Consider the following 22217-nt stretch of genomic DNA (forward strand, 5'->3'; position numbering starts at 1 on the left):
TATCTTGACAAAGGAGAAATGCTCACTAACAGGAATGTAAACAAATGTGAACAAAATGAGAGAAATTAGCTTTTTGTGTGGAGGGAAAGTGTCTTGTCTTTGATTTCAGCTAATGAAACATGGGACCAACATTGTACATGTTGCATTTATATTTTTGTTCAGTGTAGTTAACGCCATCTGCTCTAATTTGCACACAAAAAGTAATTGAAGAATATCTAAATGCATATTCCCATGACACTGATTGATATCAAATGACTGGCATGCAGATGCAGTTTGAACATTTTGTGAAGAATTATAATTCACGATTGATGGCGATAGCCTATTTTGAAATTAAAGATGCTTAACTTGGCGTTTGAGGGTATTAAAAATATTATTATTTTCTTGAGACAATGTGTGTGAGGATAGGCAGACATTGCAATTGGAGAATGTATTTTATGAATATTCTATAGGCTACCTCTGTCGGTACAAACTTTGACAGGAAAAAAAGTTTACAGCCAGGAAATGTAATGAATAATAAGGATACTTGTGTATTTATAATCCCCCACCCCGCATGCATCCTGAAAATACATTTAATTAACTGAAAAACATAACCAAGAAGTTCAATTTCCTACATTTATTATTATTTTTTAAAAAATCATAAAATGTTCCTTACCACAACAACAAAAAAAGCTTACATTCTGCACGTTGCACTGAGTGATAGTAAGGGGGTGGGTGAGAAACTCCAATACAGAGAGAACACACACACACGGGACAGGCTTACTCTACTGACAAACACACCATGGAAATCAACCCATCCAAAAAAAATACATAATGTTCACTAGTCTGTCAGGAGACTCCAAATATTTAGACAAATGTGTTTTAAAAATACAGATACAAGAGATGGAGTAGATAACTACACTCTAAAAATGCAGAACGTCTACATTAAGCACAGGAATGTTGCCCTTTAAAAATAAAAATAAACAAAATGCCCACAAACCAGGGGATTTGCTTCAATCTGAGTCTCCTTGTTTAGAGGAACTGACCAGAGGACTGCTTCACACTGAAATATAAAGAGTAAAAAGAAAAAATAATAAGAGAATTCACATGAGTCAATTAAGATAGATAAGAGGGGTTGGGGTGGGAGAGGGGGACGAGAGTCAGAGACGGAGAGAGAGGGCACAGGATGTGGGCGTAGTCTGAGGCAAGGGTTAGTCCTGGTGTCCGAGCAGGTGCAGTGCGCTGAGGGAAGAGGAGGGAGGGAGGCAGGGTTAGTCACCATGGCTACGATGCAGCGTTAGCATATTAGCATCCACGCAATGAGACAGGCTGAGGGTTGCTGGGGAGACAGAAGAGGAGGAGCCTGTGCCGTTTGGCAGACTGTGATTTGTTGTCGATTCATCTAACTAAAAACAACAAAATCACTAGTCTTCCACACAGCAACAGGCAGGGAAGAGGTCCACTCCCTGCTTCACACTGAAACGGCTCTTAAGTCATAAAATCACAATTCACCAATCACATTCTTCAAAAACCAGACATTACCAATTAAAATATGGATCTCCAGTTTCGTATCAATATAATAATAGTTATACAATAATTCTGTACAGTTTAATACGCAGACATTTCCCAAGGGGAAGCTCAAACTACCTGCACATTGCATGGGAGGAAGTGGTTAGTCACCATCAGCAGACAGAGAAATAAAATAAGAGGGTAAAAAATATATATACATCTAGACATATTTTGAGATCAAAAAGTAAGTTAAAACAGGGAGGAGAATGTATAGAAAGGCAGACATGATCTCTATTCACTCAGAGGGCATCCAGAACTTGCCTATTCTGCAATAGGTACTGAGCGTTTTGGATCTGGTCCTGGGTGCCGCTGATGGTGATGATGCGGTCTTCTGAACCCTCCAGTGGTTCGTCGATCTTAATGGAGGCGCCAGACTCATGCCGGATCTGCTTGATCCTCTGGCCTCCCTTACCGATGATGGAGCCGGCCAGCTGGAGAGAACAACTCCACAGTCAACAGAACGTGATGCACAAGAAAAGCGTAAAAATATATGTGTGAGAGAATGTGGGTGTTGTGCTGCATTAGGGTTTCATAGGCCATGGTGGGTGAGACAGACCGAGTCATTACTCTGTATGTCATTTGTCAAACTCATTCCACGGGGGTCCGAGAGTCTGCAGGCTTTCGCTCTGCCCTTGTACTTGATTGATGAGTTAAAGTCACTAATTAGTAAGGAACTCCCCTCACCTGGTTGTCTAAGGCTTACTTTAAAGGAAAAAACAAAACCGGCAGACGCTAGGCCCTCCATGGAATGAGTTTGACACCCCTGCTGTATGTGAACAGAGTATGTGAGGTAAAGAGTCATCCCTCTGGTTATACACTCACGTCTTTGGGGATCGTCACTTGTGTGGTGATGACTGGCCCTCCCATATCATTATAGGAACCGCGTCCACCTAATACAGACAAGTAGAGATCAGAGAAAAACTTGAGCAAGTGTGGAGGTTCTATTAACAGAACCGGAACATATTTAATGATACCATGAGCTAACAACATTGAATACCAGGCTGCCGAGACGCGTTTCTATACTCACCAGACTGATAGGAGTTCCAGGACGAGCTGTTATCTGTTTGAAAGGAGAGACCGAGAAAATAGATCTACACTTAGGGAAATTGGCCTTACAGGTTGAAGTTTATTAAAAAATATGCTTAAATCTACATATCCACAGCAGACTGGTATCATAAACAAATAAGTATTTACCAACCTGATACAGAGTAGAAAATAACTGAAGTAAAATGATAGTAGACTAGAAGCCCTGGTGTATTTGAGTCAGTGTAATAGTAGCCCAGCTGAAATCATGTTCTAGAACATACACTGGAGAACCACTGGCCTTCGATTGTCATTGCTGTCTCCAGTGGCACAACAGAACTCAAACTGGCATTCTAGACAGAACCCCATAGGAAGAGCAGAACAACTCACCATATCCACCCGCACCCTGCAGAAAGACAGAAAAGAGAGGGGGAGCCGGGTTAAACCCACATCAGATTTCCTTCTGATCTGTTGTATACACTCATGGACGCATGCAATCCCGGCCTTGCATGGTCAGGATTGAGTTGCCCAGCTTGTCCAAAAGCCCCTATTTGATACTGTAGAACCCTCCCACTGCTTGCAACTCTATTAGCCACTCACTCCACAGCTTTCACCTGCTATTCAGAGGCTCCTCAGTCACCAGGGCAACAAGCGATTCAAAAAAATCAGTTGCCGAGCAACCGGAGGCAGTTTCTGCCAGCTTTCAAAGAGCCCCCTCATCTGACAACAAAGCATTATTATTAACACCTAGCAACCACAGCATAGTCGTCATCCCCCCCCATGATTGAGTAGATATTCGTGGTTATGGTGGTATGGGTAATTATAACCGTGGGTAAGTTACCCATTACCTGTGTGTATGGTTAACTGTGGTAAACTCGTGTTTATTACAATTCATGTTAGTGGTAAATGTATTGCTGGGATTTATTGTGTGGTTAGCTGTGGTCATTATCAGGCAATTGCAATCATTGTCTAGGAGAGACCTACAGCCTTTTCAGTCTATGATGATGCTTTCAGCCAACAAATGCCAAGAGGACTGCTGCATGCATTTAGTCATATGTCACTAACCATGTTATCACCATAGCGATCTCCTGGTCTCCCTCGCCTGTCACTGCTGAGAGAGAGAAAATGCAAGTCTGACATGAGGAAAATATTGACAAGGCAGAGTGTGCTTTTTCAGCAGATCTCTGATCCAAGTCAAACAACAGACAGAGAAAAATACAGCATTCACACAAAAGTAAGAGGTGATGACAGACTGATGGCAGAGCTGAGACACTGATGAGACCAGTAAATCAGAGGACCAGTCTAATGCAAGACGCTGCCTCACCACAGTGCTGACTGGCTGCCTCACCACAGTGCTGACTGGCTGCCTCACCACAGTGCTGACTGGCTGCCTCACCACAGTGCTGACTGGCTGCCTCACCACAGTGCTGACTGGCTGCCTCACCACAGTGCTGACTGGCTGCCTCACCACAGTGCTGACTGGCTGACTCCAAACCAGGGGATTCTGCAGGAGAAGTACTTACTTTTGTCTGTCATCTGCACTGCCCCGATAGGAATCATAGGAGTAATGGTCATCTCTGTAAACAACGTGAAAATGGAACACACACATGAGCCCACACACACACTATGAATGAAATACATACTTAAATGGGATCATATATCTGCTGCACCTTTAAGAGCAAACCGATGTAGACAAAGCAAAATGGATTGCAAGAGATTTAGAGAAGGAGATGGCAATGGGCGATGGTGTAGCTCTCTTACCCTCCTCTGTGTGGCGGGGCCAGCGGCAGGTTGCGGCCACGGCTCCCTCCCCTTCCCCCTCTTCCTGGGTGGGGTGGTGGGGGTCCACGGCGGGGGCTCATCTCCTCATAGTCCCTGCGGGCGGGGGGCATGGGCCCACCTCGACCACCTCGCCCAGAGGGCATCCGGTCAAACCCTCCGCCACCACGTCCGCCTCGCATGTGGAAGCCTCCCATGGGGCGCCGTCCACCACCACCAACACCTCCGCGCTCCTCAAACATCACGGTGAAGCCGCCGTAGTCATATGTCTCGTCATAGAAGTTAGGGTCGTAGGGCTGGGTGCGCCCTTTTATGGGAGCCTGAGGGGGACAGGATCACACAATTTCTACAATTGACTGGCTGTGGTTTTTACACTGGTATGTGGTATGTTAAGCAGCTCAGTCAATGGTTCAATAAGAGAACCAACAGTTTGATCAAAACACCAACCTCGGCGATGAGATCCAGCATGATCTTGATGCACTCGACGACACGCTCAGACTTGCCACTGACCAGAACCACGCGGTCTGTGGACTGGGGACAGCACTCCTGGAACAGCTTGATGTTGGTCTGGGTGTTCTGCAATGGTCAAAGTAAACACTGGTCAAATAAGACAAAGCAATGCCATTGGTCTGAGAAGAACCCACAGAAAAACATGGAATCAGGGTCACCTACAGTAATCTCAAAGGAAAATGTGCATTCTTATGGGACAGGTTCATCTCCCTGGTTTTAAGATGTTCTCCCATTTTTTTTAGCTACTGAACATGACCCAGGTGAGAGGTTTGGTGTAACTGTACCTCTCGCAGCTCTTTAATCTTGGCTCCCTTCACACCAATGATGCTGCCTGCCAGGCTCTGGTGGATCAGCAGCCTCAGCTCACAGTCAAAGTCCATCCCATTGTACTGTTGGTACTAAGGAGGATTGGGGGCAATCAGAGAAAAGGACTTTAGCATCACCATATTCAGATCTGTGCATTTGAAATGTATATGTTTTATTTTTATCAACACACTCAATGTCTAGCTGTACCATAGGACTATCATTGAAAATGGCAGGCAGCCATTAGGCTCATCTCCAACCCAGGCTCACCTCCTCCAGAGTAGGGATGATCTTGAGCAGGATGTCTCCAACGGTCTCAATTTCCGCACCGATGCTCAGAATTCTTTAGAGCCACCAATCACAGTGCAGGACATTCCCAGGAGGACCAATCAAATGGTGAGAGGGACATAGAGGAAACAAACAGTATTTCAAAGCCGGGGTCAACTCTCCCTCAGCAAAAATTCCAACCATACCGTCTAATAACGAATTAAAAACCCATTCCCTCCCACCCCGCTGTTGGGTATGAACCAGGTAGCACTCCCATTGAAATAGATTTACTTGAATGAGCATTCCCATTCAAGTCAATGTTCTGTGAAGAGTGTACCAATGGCCATATCTAGTAATTATATTTCCATGTGCACCCTCCAAAATCACAACTGAGGAATAGAAATGGACAGACCAAAACCCATTGATATCTATATAACGTAGCAACAGATCCATACATAGACAAATAAAGACTGAAAAAAAGTAACTCCCTTCAAAGTGTGTCTGACAAAGAAGAGGAACCAAAAAATAAATAAACAGGTAAAAGGAACCCAAAGAAAGCAAGTGTGTTTTAGTGACCGCTGGAAGAGGGAGGAGGAGGAAAGGTTGGTGGGTGGTTTGCACCGATGGGGCCTGCTGCCAGCGCACTAAAGGAACTGTACTGTGGCTCAACATGGGGGAGAAAAAAAAGAAAAAGAACAAAAAGGTTTCAAAAAAAACAAGATGACAGTAGTAGCCGAAGCCAACAAAAAAAAAACTATCAAACTATGGAACAGTTTAAAGTTAACTTAAAGATGGATGAGAGTTGGCAGGGCAACAGAGAGTTATGCTCCCCACTATTGGACAGAAGGATGTTGAGGGAAGGCAAGGGCATGGGCCACAGGCATGAGGTGACAAATAAGTTCATATTCAACAGTTTCAACAATGGCAAAGGTTATATGAAGAGTAAAGACAAGAAATGGACATACAACACTTGAGCCCTAGCTGCTCTATGGCAGAACATTCTTTACAGTATTTACAGTGGTCAAACCGCCCACAAAAATCAAAGAGGGAGCAAGGAAGAGGGTATGGGGGGATGTGAGAAACTAAAACAGACCAGCACACCGATTCTGAGAAGGAGGGAGGTGAGGAACGTGGAAGGGAAAGATACTGTCACTGAAATAAAATATAGAATGTTGAAATACGGTCATTAGAACAGAGGCAGGTTTAAAGTATTTGTTGAAACCCTCACTAAAAACAGAGGCTTATAATGGTGTCACTGAACAAATGGAGGAAAGTTTACATGTTTGTCACAGGAACAGAGGCAGATTTTGATATTGTCACTAGAACAGAGGCAGGTTTGTTTGTTTATTTCCTGTAGTCAGGTAGTGAGAGGGAGGAGCTTAGGGACATACCGCTCAGGCCCACTGCTGTCTGGGACTGACACACTGGCATTGAACTGCAAGGGCCGTGGGCGTGGCATGGGCAGGGGCCATTCGAGCACACAGATGTCAATCAAGTAAGGCGCCCATTTAGGGAGGGGCACGATTATGGGCAGGGCCAACCAGGGTGTCAGGTGGGCGGGCGCAGGAGGGGCGATCCAGAACATGGGCAACAGAGGAAGTGGGCAAAAATAAACAAAAATAAAAAACAGGAGAGGGAAGAGGGAGGGGAAGAGGAATACATTTTAATACAGGCTAATATTCTTCATTGTGATTTCATTCTCTGAGATGTTTTTGTTTTAAGAGTGCAGAAGTGTAGATAGAAAAGGAGAAGACAAAGGTATTGAGGTAGAGAAAGACCGGTAGAATGAACGAGAGCAGAAAAGGAGGGGGAGATGTAGAGAGGAAGGTGAGATAGGGATAGTGGTAGAGGAGAGGGAGAAGAGTGGAGAGTAGAGAAAGAGAGAGGTAATGGCATTAAATTAGTTGAGAATTGGCCAGGTTGTTTATATACAAGACATTTCCTATAGAATGATGAATTGGCTTTGGGTGCTATTACAGCTCTATCCTAAAATACACTGGGCCCACTCAAGTATTAATGACAGTCTTAGTGGTGCCGATGCCTGGTAGTAATATCACTCACTATTCGTTAAACAAAAAAAGGCCAGCTGTTTCATATCGATATGCGGGCGCCATTTGATTACAATGACATTACACTTTGGAGGGAATATACCATAACCGGTGTAAAGCAGGTCTCAATACACATATCCCTGCATTAACCGTTACCCCCAAAACAGCATAGCTTAACTTCCCCAACCACAGTTAATAACAGACACATTTTCTTAAGGCCAAACTACCAAATGCCTCAACTTTAATATAAAGTATTAAAATCATACATTCCCAAAGTACATCCCAGTATAAGGGGGTAGGTACTGTTAATATAACCCGCGCTTACCCCAATAAGAAAAGGTGTAAATGTACTCACGTCTGTGCGCAGGGATTTTATGTTTTTACCACCCTTCCCAATCACGGCTCCTGCATTCTGAAGCAAAAAGAGAGAAGTCAGATGATAAACTTATTGTGATAAGTTTTTTTTAAATCCTCAACTACATAATTGAAAACGGATCTTGACAGCATTAAATCGGACAGTGAACCACAGGGGGTAGAAAAATGTAAAAGTTAAACTCCTAGATCTGGTCAAACAAAAGTTCAATAAAATAATTGGGGAGGAAAGAAGACAGGCTACATTGCAGGAAATGCCATGAGGAGATTGTGAATGAGGAACAGAAAGCGGACTGACTTTGCTCTGCAGGAGTATGCGGAGCTCCACCATGTCCTCTGTGTTCCTGGAGCGCTTATATGACTGCTCCTCATCGGCGTCCTCCGCAGGACGCTTACCTGAGAAGGAAAAATACTGACTTTATTTTCCCACATACACAGGTTCTCTAGTTCTGCATTCAATTGATGTAAAAACAATACACACGTAATACTAATTTCCCACTCATTGTACTTACATGTTAAAACTGTATAGATTTAATAGACATGGTTTGTTCACTACACACATCTGCTCTGAACTTTTTCGGCACACATCTGGCAGCTACAATTTAGGAACTGAAATGCTTATATTTTAGACCATTGATAAATAAGTAATGAAAACAGGAGAGGACATAGACGGAGCAGCATACAGATAACATTATTTAAAATAACTATACTGTTAATATTCATTTGATATACTAGTAACATATAATTAATACGTGAAGGGATTATAACTCACCGTTGGTTTCTGTGTTGCTGAATGAGGTATCTTCTTCTTGTTGTTCAATTTCTGTCTCCATTGTCAGTTAACACCGGGCAGGGTAGGCCAGGCACCTCGGTCCTGGGAGCAGGTAAGAGTGGGGAGAAAGGAGAGGGCTCCTCGGTCGTACTGGCTGTGGGGGGGTACATGGTCGATGGAACTTGATGAGAGTGAGATTTTGAGTTTTCAGAACTGACGAAACAGTCAGTATGGCAGATGAGACTAGCCTGGTAACCAACACTTACCGCTATTTATTGCGAGAAGATGGGCGTGTTATGGGCGGAACGTAACAAGTCTCAGAGCTGCTGCTAACCTATTGAGAAAAAGCTTTGTTTGATTAACGTTAGCCAGTGCCATAAAAAACCGTGCCCAAGAATAATCTTACATGACACATACGATTACAAAACTGTAATAAATGCGGATTAAGGTTGGGTAATGACACATTTCATAAAATAAAACAGCAGATGTGATGAGGTGAAGCATCTGGAACAGCATTGATTCAAAGGAATGCGTGAGTTGAGCTCTTTACAATTCTGGAAATAAAAATGTAACATTTAAAAAATGTAACCTATATAACTATACATGTCAGTTAAGAACAAATTATTATTTACAATGACGGCCTACACAGAGGAGAACAGATGACAATTTACGTTACTGAACTGATCATACTGATGCGGAATTAATTGATGCACATATAATTTATGTATCTAAAGTCAATCGCATGAATGAAATATCAATACCGTTGCATTTGACAATATATTCGACATGGCACAATGTCGAAATCTGAGTCTGGACAACTGAGAATGTCAATGCAGAGGGCTCGTCTCAGAACCATCTCGCACCGAGAATTATCTTGATCTTAGCTACACTGGACATATGTTTAGCTAACTACGGTAAAAGTATGCGTTTCCTCATCGGACATTCCGTTTAGATTAATGATGTGCGCATAACGTTTAAGTACCCAACTGTGTAGGTAGCGCTCTAGGCTAGACGAGAAAATGTGCTCGCTGGCTAGGTGAGTAAGAACAAACTAGCATCCATCTTGGGAAGCCAGTAAGTGCATTCAGTTGGCTAAAGATGGCTAGCTAACGTTAGCTTCTGTTGTTTAACAAGCTAGCCGTTGGGCTGCTAATATTATGTAGGTAGCTATTTTCGTAGTTATGGGCATGAAGAAACAATGTATAACTTTAAATAAACCTATGAAATCCATATCTACAATTGACGATTAATATTCTAAATGTAGCCGTGTAAACTAGCTAGCTATGATGAAAACAGCTAGCTAAAGTAACTTGCTAACGTTACACCGGATACAATAATTAGCTAACATTTGCTAGCTAGCCATGCATGGCTGGCATTGCTTTGGTCATGTAGTTACGCAAATGATTTTGCTCATACCATCGCATTAACATGTAATTTATTTGTTACAGAGCTAAATAGAAATGTGTGTAAAACAGACCTGCTCTACACCTTGTATCGCTACTCGTTTTCGACCCTTCTCAATCTGACGAAGAACGCAAGCACAAAAATGGCTCTGAAAAAGTGCACTAAAGAAAGATGTAGCCGCTTCGAGTGAATTAGAAATAAAGAGCAAGCATTGGACAGCTCGTATGCCATTCACAGGATGGAGGCGTGTCTCAAACGATGTTGTTGCTAATTCTTCCGTGAACCTTGCTGTAAGGGATCATTGGGACGTGCATCCCCCCCCCCCCCCCCCCAATAGAAGTTGTAAAGTAAAATTAGGAAATTGGGCTTGGTAGGGTTTAGGATAGGGACGTCCCAAGGATATCGGATTGCAGTGATGATACCTTCCGGTTTTCACGACCATAGCCACAATGTCAAAATTGGCTATCGTACAAATTTGTAAAAACAAAAATGTGCTTTTTGGTCATACTTTAAGGTTGGAGTTAGGCATAAGGTTAGCAGTTTGGTTAGTGTTAAGGTTAGAGTTAGGTTTCAAATCGGATTTTAAGATGAACATTTTACCAATAGGCGGGGTTTATGACTTTGTGTCTGTGGTAACTCATTCTTCCGTACCTAGATAGTTTGCTTGATTTGCAGCAGGCTTCGCTTTCAGTCTTGCTGATAATGTGAATACTTACTAGTTATGTTTATATAGGGATGTATCTTGCTAATTCTATCATAGTTCTAAAATGTAGATATCACACCTTTCGTATGCGTCGCGAAATATCCAAAAATATATTATGAGAGCTTGCCTAAGCTACCCACAAACATTTTCACACTATTCTGCCTCCACATTTTTGGCGCCTTGGCGATTCGCCCAACGAAAAGCAGCTGTACTAGTCTTCTCGTACAGAAAGACTAAAAACCATCGTAAGTAAATGAAGGTTTCTCATTTTTTTAAGTGACTGTCACTGTTTGATATTAAGTTACTTCTGAGTTTCTTGCTTTCCAATACATGCATGAACACTAGCTTTCTGTTTCTTCAGACTACTGAAATTAATGTTATTTCCATTGGTTCCATTCCCATTGAAAACAACCGTCCCGTTCTTATTATACTTCAGTACACAGATTGTCATCTGCATGGCCAGTGAGTCTGCTCTCACTCTGCCCTCTGGCACTTTGTAGGCATATGAGAAATTGCCTGGAGGTTCTGGTCAACTGTTAAGTGGCACCACCTGACAGAGCGGGGATGAGCCCTCAGGATGTGCTAGCAACCCAGACCTGGCTCCAGTCCTCTTGGCAGATCCAGGTGCCTTTCTCCTGGCTAGAGGCATGTGTGGAGTGGCTGCAGCAGGAAGGGGGAGGTGCCCCCCTGCCTCAACACCAGCTTAATCAGCAGGTACTATTTCATTAACCATTTTTCTCAACTCCGGTACAAATGAATTGAAGCTCTTTACACAAATTTAACATTTGTGTCGTTGCAGGTCCTGGATCAGTGGCTGCTGACCGACCTACGTGACCTGGCCCACTCTGTGCTCCCTGCAGGGCTATATCAGGCCCAGAAGTCGGAGCTCAGCGGCAGCTTCTGCGTGCAGCTGGACTCCCTACTGGACATTAGCCAGCCTGCCTATGGCCAGCTTCAGGGCTGGAGGGGCACTGACTGCACCAACGAGGCTGTGTCAGCCATCACCCAGGCCACCCAGCGGACCTGGGAGGCCAAACCCACACGCATGCTGCTGCTGCAGCTCACTGATGGTGTGCAGACCCTGGATGCCATGGAGTACCAGCCCATCCCTGCACTCAGCACCACCCTCAAGCCAGGAGTCAAACTGCAGCTGCAGGGCCAAATAACCTGCCGGCTAGGGGTGCTACTGCTGAAGCCAGGCAACGTAAAGGTGCTGGGAGGGGAGGTGGAGGAGCTGGGTGAGAGGCACTCTCAAGTGAAGGTGCTATGCAGGGCTCTGGGACTGCCTGAGGAGGAGCCACAGGGTCCGGCTGAGCAGCCAGAGGTCCCACAACCAGTTAACCAGCAGGCTGACAACCAGGAATCAGACGACCTAGAGCTGCTGGCCAACCTGGAGACCCAGGAGAGGCAGGTGGGGTGGAGTGTGGAACCCAGTCTGGAGAGTGGCTACAGGACCCGCAGTGAGGAATCCTCTGCCTCTTACAGAAATGCCTCGTTGCAGAGTCGGCACATTGAAAGCCTTGCAGATTCTCTACTCGTAACCTCTTCATCCCATGAGGTCATTGAACTGGACAATTTGGACATCCCAGATGAGGACTTTGATGACCTTCCCCTGGATGAGCTTGATGGTATGATTTTCCAGGAGAGCCCAATCCAACTGACAAACGGGAGGGATAATCAAAGAGACAACCTGAGGAGAAGGCAGGAAGAAGTATCTAACCACTACGATGACATGAGAAACGAAAGCCATTTTGACTCCCTTGATGAGAGGGATGATCCTGTTTTGGACGAGGACATGAACTGCTTCTTCCCACCAGAGCCAAAAGCTCCTAGACATGAGCAAAGACGAGATAGTACCTGCGTCAGAGAACTGGGAACAGGCCAGCCCTATGTGGCAGGAGCAGAGAGGCTCTCAACCAAAATCCCAGAGAGTGCGGCGACTGTGACGCTCGATTCATCCCCGTTTACGTACCTGTGTTTGCTGCAACAGGTTGCTGCGGGCGCCTCAGGCCTGCTGGAGTGCATGAGTGAGGTGTGCGTGAAAGCCTTCATCGTCACCCTGCAAGGGAACCTCAAATGCAGTAAGGGGGAGTGGCTGGTCAGCGCCTCCATCTCTGATGGAACTGGTTACATGGACGTTCACCTCTCAGACCAGGTTCTGACAGGCCTGCTGGGGTTCTCAGCGGTTGAGAAGTCGAAGTTAGACCCAGCCCGGAAGGACGCAGGGATGAAGGCGTGTCAGCAGGGCCTGGTGGACATGTGTTGCGTGATGACTCTGAGGTTGGACCCTGCCGGTGGGAAGGCTGTGGTCCTCAAGGCTGATGCAGTCACAGAGGAGGACTTCCGAGCCCTGGAGGAGAGGGTGAAAGGCAGGCGTGGGCAGGAGGACTCTGGGACATGGACCAGTGAAGGCTGCTGAGGGGAGTACGGCTCATAATAATGGCTGGAATGGAGTGAATGAAATGGCATCGAATGTATGGAAGCCATGTGTTTGTATTTGATACCATGCCACTTATTCCACTCCAGCGATAACCATGAGACCGTCCTCCCCAATTAAGGTGCCACCAACCTTCTGTGATGTGGGCTATGGAGGACTGCTTTGGGGAATTCTGGGTTGTGATGACTGCCTTGGATGTAAGTGGATTTCCAGCTCTCTGGTCCACTGTCATGCTTTACGGTGTCTCTGTTGTAAAACTTAATTCATGCAGCCATTAGGCTACTATGTTCAAGTGCAACAATGTTAATAAATATAAATTATTTTTATTTTTTTGTGTTGAATGTGAAGGAACACAAGCTTATTACAGTACTGAAATACAGTATTTTTAAGAAGTTAGCCTTCAGTATTTGATAGTAGGTATGCAACTGTGTAGATGTCCCTCACTGATGGTTGATTAGATTAACTGTTGCTAATGTATGACAGTTATTTTGATGGATAAATCCTATTTGAATGTTATTCTCTATCCTCTGTACTCTTAGAATTACTTTTCACCATCCCTGCTTTTGCTACAGGTCAGTCCGTGTAGTTTACTACACAATGACACATTTTCGGTCATATACCTCTTGTTAGTCATTGAGTTGTAGAGTGGTGCTCAGGCCATGGGCAATTCGCTCTGTTCCCCTGTAAAGAGACTGAGTAATAGTCGTCCTTGGCTCATTGCTATTCTGTGTTGTGCACACGTATCCAGAGCTTTCATCTGATTTCATTAAGGCCTAACCAAAATTAGTAGCCTGTGTTGCATGTCATTAGCCTGTTATGCATTAATGACTGGGCCCACCGTGAGAAGGGTGTAGTCCAGAGTAGTGAGCACCCATAGGCCTGGGGAATTAGCTGCAGAATGGGACGACGGGCTTGGTTGGGTGGGTGGATTAGAGGGAAGCCACACATTGGTACAATGTTCTGTGTTATTCATATTGTTACATGGATGAAATTGTATTTATAGGTTGCACACTGTATTTATTTGGATAGTGAAGCCAAACATTTTTATGTGTCTTTACTCCAGCATTTTGGATTGAAGTGTTTCATATGAGGTGACATTATAGAATGTCACCTTTTTATTTGAGGGTATTTCCATTCATCTGTTTTACTGTTTGGAAATTAAATCACTATTTATCTGCTCCCCCCCCTCCCCCCATTTAAAGAAGCCATAAGGATTATGGATTATCATGAAAAAAGATCATACCCCCCCCGTTATTGGTAATAGTAAAGGGTTTATGATGTTGTAGCGTCTCACTCATCATTATTCATGATTAATTAATGAGTGTTCAGAAATAATATCTTATCTGCTCACTTAGAAACACAATCCAGTCAGTTAAAGTCCCAAGCTTGGTGTAGTCATTGAGTGAAAGGTATATTGGCCCAAATACAAAACTTTACACTACTTTGATACACTCTAAGTGAATTTGGCTGAATAATTGACATCTTCACATGGGGGGACCAGATACATAGTGCTTTCATTTCCAAACGGTAAAACAGATATGTATGGAACTGCCCTCAAATATAGGTGACAATCTAATGTCGCCTCATATGAAACATTTACATTTCAAATCCAAAATGCTGGAGTGGAGGAGACGAATAAAAATGTTTAGCTTCACTGTCAAAATAAATATGGTATTCAGCCTACAAATACCCTTTCCTGCCTCAAATGTCATCCATGTAACAATATGAATAAGTGTACTTCTCTTCACAGTCCCCAAGTCCAGAACAGACTATGGGAGGCAGGCACATAGTACTACATAGAGTCATGACTACATGGAACTCTATTCCACATCAAGTAACTGACTCGAGCAGTAAAATTAGATTTAAAAAACATGAAAACACCTTATGAAACTGCGGGGACTGTAAAGCAACACAAACATTGGCACAGACACATGCATACACACGATAACATACGCACTATACATACACATGGATTTAGTACTGTAGATATGAGGTAGTGGTGGAGACGGGGCCTGAGGGCGCACAGTGTTTTGTGAAATCTGTGAATGTATTGTAATGTTTTAAAATGGTATAAACTGCCTTAATTTTGCTGGACCCTAGAAAGAGTAGCTGCTGCTTTGGCAGGAACTAATGGGGATCCATAATAAATACAAATACCTAAAATCCAAAATGTTGGAGTATAGAGCCAAATTAAATATTTTAGCTTCACTGTCCATACATACAGAAAGAAGGGAGTGTATATGCCGAGGATGATTACAAAGGCTCAGCTGGTTGGCGTATGGTGCTTGCAACAACATGGTGGTGGGTTTGAGTCGCTTGAATAAAAAGGTCTGCTAAATAGCAATACCGTATTAATGCATAGATACCTTGATCTACAGACCTTGTTCATGCACTACTCTTATAATACATGATAAATAGTCTGAACTTCGTAAAATAAACTATTGTGTTCTAGCAAGGTGTCTTTCCCCTGTTATTAGGAGTAGTGTGAATTACTTTAGAAGCAACATCAGAACATTTTGACTTTGCTAAGAGGCCATTTGCAATGTTATTTCCCTGATTTTATGCCACACCCCCTCTTTCTGTTGCAGTCTGCCTTTACGTTCTCCAGTGAGTTTGTATGTTCCCGAATTACAGGTGAGTGGTGGTGGGTGCATGGAGAGACGTGCTAATTTCTCTAATGCTCGTACCACAGATGTAGTGTACCCTTTTGGTCCTTTCGTTTTTAGAGGAAAAATGAACATCAGCAAACCAAACTAATACCCGCAGCTGTAATTTAACTTCTCTATTAGGGATGGGTAATGAAAAATCCACTTAGGCCTGGCCTCTTTGTCTGAGTTCCATGAAGATCAGCAAATGGGTTTCTCTGCCCGAGCCGTCCCTGTTTGTGTGTTTCCAAGTTGAAGATGCGCGTCATTAGGGAATAGAAATTACAGGAAAATTGGTCTCACAAAACATTTGGTACATTATTTTATCCAGACGTTGATGGGATGGGAATTATTAGGATCTAGCAGAGAGTGGGTTCAAGCAGAGGCAGAACCATATCTCTTCAACTGACTGGGTTCAAGAGGTCAAATTCTGTGATGTTTGTTCATCATTCTAGTACAGTATGAGTCATGCTAATGATGTGGCCATCATGAAATTCGTTTTTAGGCACACTAAAACTATTAAATGTTTTATCTAAATGAAGACAGTTTGGAGTTTATTGTCCCTCATTACTCATAACTGCATGTTCAATGAGCATCTATGATTTATGGTTTATGGTAAAAACAACAATGAGAACATCTGACGACTGACAAATGTATGAGCAGAGGACACTTGTGTCATGATCAAAAATATTGTTGGTTATGGCAGGGCTGATTTGTTGCAAAAAAGCACAGTAGGATCAAGTATACTCTTTGTACTGCAGTATTGCAATAGAAGATAATTGAAGGAGAACTGCTCAATGACATGAAGTCTGAAGTTTTGTGGTCCAACTCACTGGAATATAGCGTTCCAAAACTAACCATCCTTCCTGAATCTCTCACACTCTCTCCCATGGAAACAAAAAAACAATACGAAAAGGATTATAAGTGATGGGGGGGTAAAACTGCAATTACTGAACTAAATTGATTTGGTATTTTGCATCCATTCAGTGCAGCGGTGCATAGTTAACCTTACCAGACTAATGGAAAAGCCATACCCTGGGTGCGCTGAAAGAACTTTAACAGCACTTCGACGAACAACTCACTGGACGTCAATTCAATGTCTTCCACGTTGGAAAAAACATTAATTCAACCTGCGTGCCCAGTGGGAACGGCTTTTCCTTCCTTACCTTTTGTTCTACTGTATTATTGACTGTATGTTTTGTTTATTCCATGTTTAACTCTGTGTTGTTGTATGTGTCGAATTGCTACGCTTTATCTTGGCCAGGTCGCAGTTGCAAATGAGAACTTGTTCTCAACTAGCTTACCTGGTTAAATAAAGGTGAAATAAAATAAATAAACCCACTTCCAAGGCACAGTCAGTCCATTCTCACACCATACGCAATAATTACATACATTTGAAAATGTATGAAAAGATTGAGAGAATGGGTGATTCAGACAAAAAATGACCGAATTCATTGGCCTCCACTTGTCCTTCACTAAATGGGAGAGCGGTCTGTCAAACTCATCAATTAGAGGGTAAGTGAATGAAAATGGTATAAATCATGTTCATGTTGACCTGACACCACCTCAACCCCCTTACCTTCTCAATTCTGAATAGCTGGAAGCCATGTGTTGTGTTCATTAGGCACCAAATGGAAGAAACAGACTGGATTTTTGTGATTTGTTGAAAAATGTTTTCCATTGCGTGCCCTAATGAACACAAACCTGTTCTCATGTGTTAGGGAGGAGGACATGATGTGATGGAGGTGAGGGTCATAGACCTATGCACAGTCTTTTATTACATGCCTCCTTTAGGGAGTTGACACAGACCCCCTCACGCCACCCATTGAACTATCCATGTAGATATTGATCTAATCTCTGAAACCAGTACCAAATTTCACGTGTGCTGGACGGCTACTTGTTTTTTTTCTGGGCGCTGAGGTGTTCAAATCGACACTGTACAGAAGCATTTTTTATGTTTGTTTGTTTGTTTGTTTATGTGTGTGTATTGACTTGCCTATGTGTGTTTATTGGTACTTTTGGGTGTTTATTGGTTTAGATATTGCCTTTCATTCATGATATGAAAAAGGTCATCAGGAAACCACAGAGAAAAGGATAAATTAAGGGAAACATTATACCTCAAAAGGAACTGTGTGTGTTAGAGAGAGGGGGCTAAAGTTGACTCCAACCCTCTTCTAATTCAGTCACCTTTGCCCCAAGGTCCCTATGTCTATGGTTCTTCGTCTGGATTAAAACAGGTGTGGTTGATAACAGTGTTCTTAACAGTGAGGCACCAGGAGCAGGAACATCATGTCTATGAGTGCCACACAGCTGGAGTGAAACGAGCCACGAGAGAGCCCACTGCTAATCACTTAATTGTCGCCACACACCAGCACTCTGTAAACAACTAGCGCTTCGGCAACAGAGGTTATGCTGAATTATACCAACATAATTATGATCATCAGCGTCTCCCTCGGTCAGAAACACAGTCACTCTGTCTGGGGACTTGATTAGTGTTATTAATCTGTTAAACCGAAAATGTAACAGCTGGCAACCAATAGTCTTATCAATTAGAGTAAATGATCATGCGCTGGAGAATAACATTTAAAGTACCAGTGTTTGTTTTCTTAATAGAAAATGTTGGCACATCTTGTTTAGAAAGTGGTCCGTTCTGCTGATTCAACTACTTTTGTATTTAATATTATGAAACCATTTAACTCCTTTAAAAAAAAAATACATTGAAGGGCAGCTTTCTGGATATGGAATCCACAGGAGAAAAGGAAGGAAGGGAGGATGAAAAAAAACCCACTGAAGTAGAGCAGAAATATGGACTTCTCCTGGGATGAGATTGAGAAGACTGCCCAAAGTCGAATTTGCTGGAGAGGAATCATTGATGGCCTTAAGCATAAGCAACAGTGTTTAATCGTCCCGGGTCGCTATAAATAAAGGGGACTTAATCAACCGTATATTTTGGGTTATGCCAGGGTAAGACAGTCAGTTGTACTGAGCTCATATACAAGTTAGATTCTTCAAGAATCAATGGATATTAAAATGACCAACAGGAAATGTGCCGGATTATGCCTTTAAATGACAAGCCTTCAACTATGTAAGTCAGCAGGAGACAGAGCTGGATGGTGCATGGACTTGGTATCAATTAGACCACACAGAAAGCTTATCCTGTGGAAGAAGGGAACAACCCAGAGCACATGTCCTTCCAGAAGCACCAGATGCTCTTTACTGAGGCCTCGGAAAACAGAAATGAACATCTCTGATTTGAGGGAAACATCTTTGAGAAATGTTCCTTTGCAGTAATTGAGATGCCTTTCAGACAGAAATCCAATTAATAAACACAGCTAGAGGGGGGAAGAAATTGAACTGGCTGATTGAATGGTTGTCTGCAAGTGTTCCCTCAAAAAAAGACCAAGGTCGGACCACTCGCATGTATGAGCTCAACCATGATGTCACCACACTTCGTGGAGTTTTTAGTGCGTGTGCCCTGTGTGACCCTATCCTAGGGCTGAGTGGATGCACAGGCAGATCAAGGCCAAAAGTATGTAGTAGTTGTTGTATAACACCAGACTGAACAATACATTCTGCTTCTTCACTTGCACATAGACCCAGACCTGTTAGGGGTTTTAATGATGCAGTCGGGCCGGTTGCATAACACATTTTAAATTAATGTTCCCATTTTCATTTCCCTTAAGGTTTCCTTAACTAAGTTGCACCAAAAATTTTAAGGCGATGTTAAGGGTACCCATGAGATCCCTTAAATGCTTCATTCAGTATAGATACCAATGTAAACAGTATTTGTGGAGGTGAATGTTGCTTTCCTTTGCCCTGGTTTCAAAAGGAAACCATCATCCAACTAGCTTATTGTAACTAGCTATCTAAAGAATTTAGCTAAACAATGGAAGGTGCACTGTGCACAATCCATGACTACAATGCTATCTGGCTAGTTGGCTACCTACTCTGTAAATTAGCTAGACGTGCTAGAAAGTAATAGAAACAAGTTAAGAAAAAAGTTACTAAAAGAAACGTGTTTTATTATCGTCTGAATCAATTTGTTTCTCCTGTCTTGAATGTAGAGGTTCTATCCAGCCATCTTCCAAAATATATGAGATGTCTTTGACAAGAAATCGTCTCCATGGTAACCAGAGACTCTTTCTGACATACATGCCTTTAAACTACCATAATACCCTTCAATTATGCCCTTACCCAAGGAAATGTTCGAGGGGCTCTATGCAACACCTTTAAACAATTCCCTTAGGTAAGGGAAAATTATTCCTTAATGGGAACACTTAAAATGTTTTATGCAACCTGGCCCTTAGCACAACAAATTCATAGCATATTGCTTACTTAAGTACATTTAGTAATTTAGTAATGATTTTATACTGCCAAGTGTTGTAGTCCATATGTTAACATTCTCTGATTTTGCACCATGCAGTCCAGAGATTGACAGTTCAAGTTGAGCTATGTCAATGAATAAATAAATCCATTGCTGATGTGGCAGAGTGTGTGGGGCTTGGCATTGTAAGGCAACCATTCTCTTGGCTGCTGTTAAGCCGGCAAGCCAAATCCTTTTCTACCTGTATGTTAAATTCAGTGAAGAGTCATCATTAAGCAGTAGCACATTGGGCAGACATGGGATGGGTTTAGACAAAATGCCTGATAAGGATGTAGCCACAGATTGCCAAAAGGAGAAAACCTCTTGGCTCTCCCAGACCATATGAATGAATGTGCCAGGATTACCCTGGGGGCAGAGCATACAGACAGGTTGACTTTGTTCATCTGGAAAAGTTTTTTGTTTGGAGTTGCATAACTCCTATGGACAAATTGTAGTGGGTCATTTGGTGATTTGTGTTTTTTGATGAGAATGTAATATTTATTGGACCAGACACTACTCCAGCATCATAATCTCTCTCTCTCTTATGGCAGCCCAGACTCACTTATGGACACTGGTTGCCAAGGTGGCATTAGTAATTCCATAAATGTCCACATTTATCATCAAAAAGCCCTGTAAACACATGGAAATCTCTGGAATAACCGAATGTGCGCTGTGAAATGTGTAAAAAAAAACATTAAAACAGACGTCTCTCCAACCAATACTTTATAAAGGAAAATATAGGCCAACTCGACTTGCAGTGCCATTTGTAAAAATGTAACAAAACAAAAAAACATCAGCAACCAGTAAACAGAGAATCTGTCTAATGTGGGCCTAGGGCAAAAGTAACGATGTGATAGAAATTCACCATAAATTAAAATCACTTAGTGTAGTGCTCTGGGTTGAAGAGAGCAAGTAATCTAAAAACAATGATCAACCTAACTGGTTAGGCCTCGAGAATTAGTGAAACCGAGAACACATAATGGCACCGGTGCATTTCCGAGAGATTGTGCTGACTAGAGCAGGAACATTCATGAGCGCTAAAAGGGAAATAAACAATGATTTTGGGTAAAACACCACTCCTTAGGTCTGCACACAGCATGTGGCCAACCAGGCCCCCCACTTGTCTCCGGGGAAACGTATATGAGCTCACAGTGGGAAGCTGAACGCCCGTGCGTTTATAGGCAGTCAGACACTCCGCTTGCCAGAACCCGGGTTTTAGAATAAACACTTCTAATCTAAGGTTTTACAGGTAATTGCAAGTGCCACACGGTTCCCAGAACAAACAAGCAACACGAATGTGCGTGGGGCCAAATACATGAAAATAATACACGTTTTATATACATTTTTATGCAGCAATATTGGCTGTCCAATGCATTTCGCCACCAGGAAGGCAATAAAGTTGATCTCATCTTAAAAGTAGAATGAATTTGTCTGAAATATGCCATAGAAATGATAGATAATCATGACCCTGAACTAACTTGTACAAAAGGCTCTCCTTTTCTGACACTTTTTAGTTGTCTGTGTCTTTTAATTGCACTTTTTTGTTAACGGACCCTTTAATTGCAGGCGCCTCTGAGCCCTAGAGATGTGTAGAGATCGCTATGTATCAGACCTAAATGGCGCAGCCCATGTTATACAAGCTTTTGGGCACTAGAGACATCCCTATATATCTTTCTGCTTTGAGCGCACCTACAACCAATTCACTTGTTAATAAACACATTCATTTGGTATTTTAGTTCAGTGCCAAACAATCCATGGAGTTGTGAAGAATTCTCCCGCATTTGTCTTTGTTATCTGTGTGTCACAATATCCACAGTGAGAAACCCGAAATATTTGCTTTTTACTTATTTTTTTTGTGTATAGATGCAAGATGCGCTGTTGTATAATTAGCGGTAGGATGTTGAGTTGTTGCCGCGTGTGGATTTGAAAAGGAATGATAAAATATGTATTGAAATGATCTGATTTATACATTTTATGAACATATTGTGTAAATGTTTAGTAAATAATTTAGGTTATATGAAATACTGCATGTATGTCGAGGAATAT

General features: G+C 42.7%; 2 protein-coding genes across 6 annotated transcripts; one reads left to right on the forward strand and one right to left on the reverse strand.

Moving 5' to 3' along the window:
• Positions 1 to 598: 598 nt before the first annotated feature.
• On the reverse strand, positions 599 to 10233 carry LOC110525377 (heterogeneous nuclear ribonucleoprotein K). 3 transcript variants are annotated; one of them, XM_090237105.1, is made up of 17 exons: positions 10097 to 10233; positions 8886 to 8953; positions 8620 to 8773; positions 8146 to 8243; positions 7831 to 7887; positions 6819 to 6862; positions 5431 to 5503; positions 5142 to 5255; positions 4795 to 4923; positions 4330 to 4667; positions 4092 to 4145; positions 3634 to 3679; positions 2959 to 2974; positions 2573 to 2605; positions 2368 to 2435; positions 1807 to 1976; positions 599 to 1039 (listed from the first exon to the last, which is right to left on the reverse strand). In XM_090237105.1, exons 3-17 carry the CDS (start codon positions 8678 to 8680, stop codon positions 1009 to 1011), a joined length of 1332 nt encoding a protein of 443 aa, XP_090093231.1. In that variant the 5' UTR covers positions 8681 to 8773; positions 8886 to 8953; positions 10097 to 10233; the 3' UTR covers positions 599 to 1008. The 3 variants fall into 3 exon arrangements, with proteins under 3 accessions (XP_090093231.1, XP_021461104.1, XP_021461107.1); XM_021605429.3 differs by having other exon boundaries at positions 599 to 1218; XM_021605432.3 differs by lacking the exon at positions 4092 to 4145 and having other exon boundaries at positions 599 to 1218.
• Positions 8959 to 13684, forward strand: rmi1 (RMI1, RecQ mediated genome instability 1, homolog (S. cerevisiae)). Of its 3 annotated transcripts, none has more exons than XM_021605428.3 (3): positions 8959 to 9151; positions 11227 to 11440; positions 11526 to 13684. In XM_021605428.3, exons 2-3 carry the CDS (start codon positions 11291 to 11293, stop codon positions 13143 to 13145), a joined length of 1770 nt encoding a protein of 589 aa, XP_021461103.1. In that variant the 5' UTR covers positions 8959 to 9151; positions 11227 to 11290; the 3' UTR covers positions 13146 to 13684. The 3 variants fall into 3 exon arrangements, with proteins under 3 accessions (XP_021461103.1, XP_021461101.1, XP_021461102.1); XM_021605426.3 differs by lacking the exon at positions 8959 to 9151 and adding an exon at positions 10135 to 10971; XM_021605427.3 differs by lacking the exon at positions 8959 to 9151 and adding an exon at positions 10444 to 10971 and having other exon boundaries at positions 11163 to 11440.
• The last annotated feature ends 8533 nt before the right edge of the window (positions 13685 to 22217 follow it).

The sequence above is a fragment of the Oncorhynchus mykiss genome, chromosome 6, assembly GCF_057628025.1.
Source record: "Oncorhynchus mykiss isolate SJ-2025 chromosome 6, ASM5762802v1, whole genome shotgun sequence".
NCBI lineage: Eukaryota > Metazoa > Chordata > Actinopteri > Salmoniformes > Salmonidae > Oncorhynchus > Oncorhynchus mykiss.

Coding starts and splice junctions, on each gene's coding strand:
- rmi1 (XM_021605428.3), top strand. CDS start 11,291: ATGAGCCCTCAGGATGTGCTAGCAACCCAGACCTGGCTCCAGTCCTCT. Junction 11,441..11,525: donor AACACCAGCTTAATCAGCAG/GTACTATTTCAT, acceptor GTGTCGTTGCAG/GTCCTGGATCAGTGGCTGCT.
- LOC110525377 (XM_090237105.1), bottom strand. CDS start 8,680: ATGGAGACAGAAATTGAACAACAAGAAGAAGATACCTCATTCAGCAAC. Junction 8,244..8,619: donor CAGCAACACAGAAACCAACG/GTGAGTTATAAT, acceptor TTTCCTTCTCAG/GTAAGCGTCCTGCGGAGGAC. Junction 4,146..4,329: donor GCCCCGCCACACAGAGGAGG/GTAAGAGAGCTA, acceptor CGTTGTTTACAG/AGATGACCATTACTCCTATG.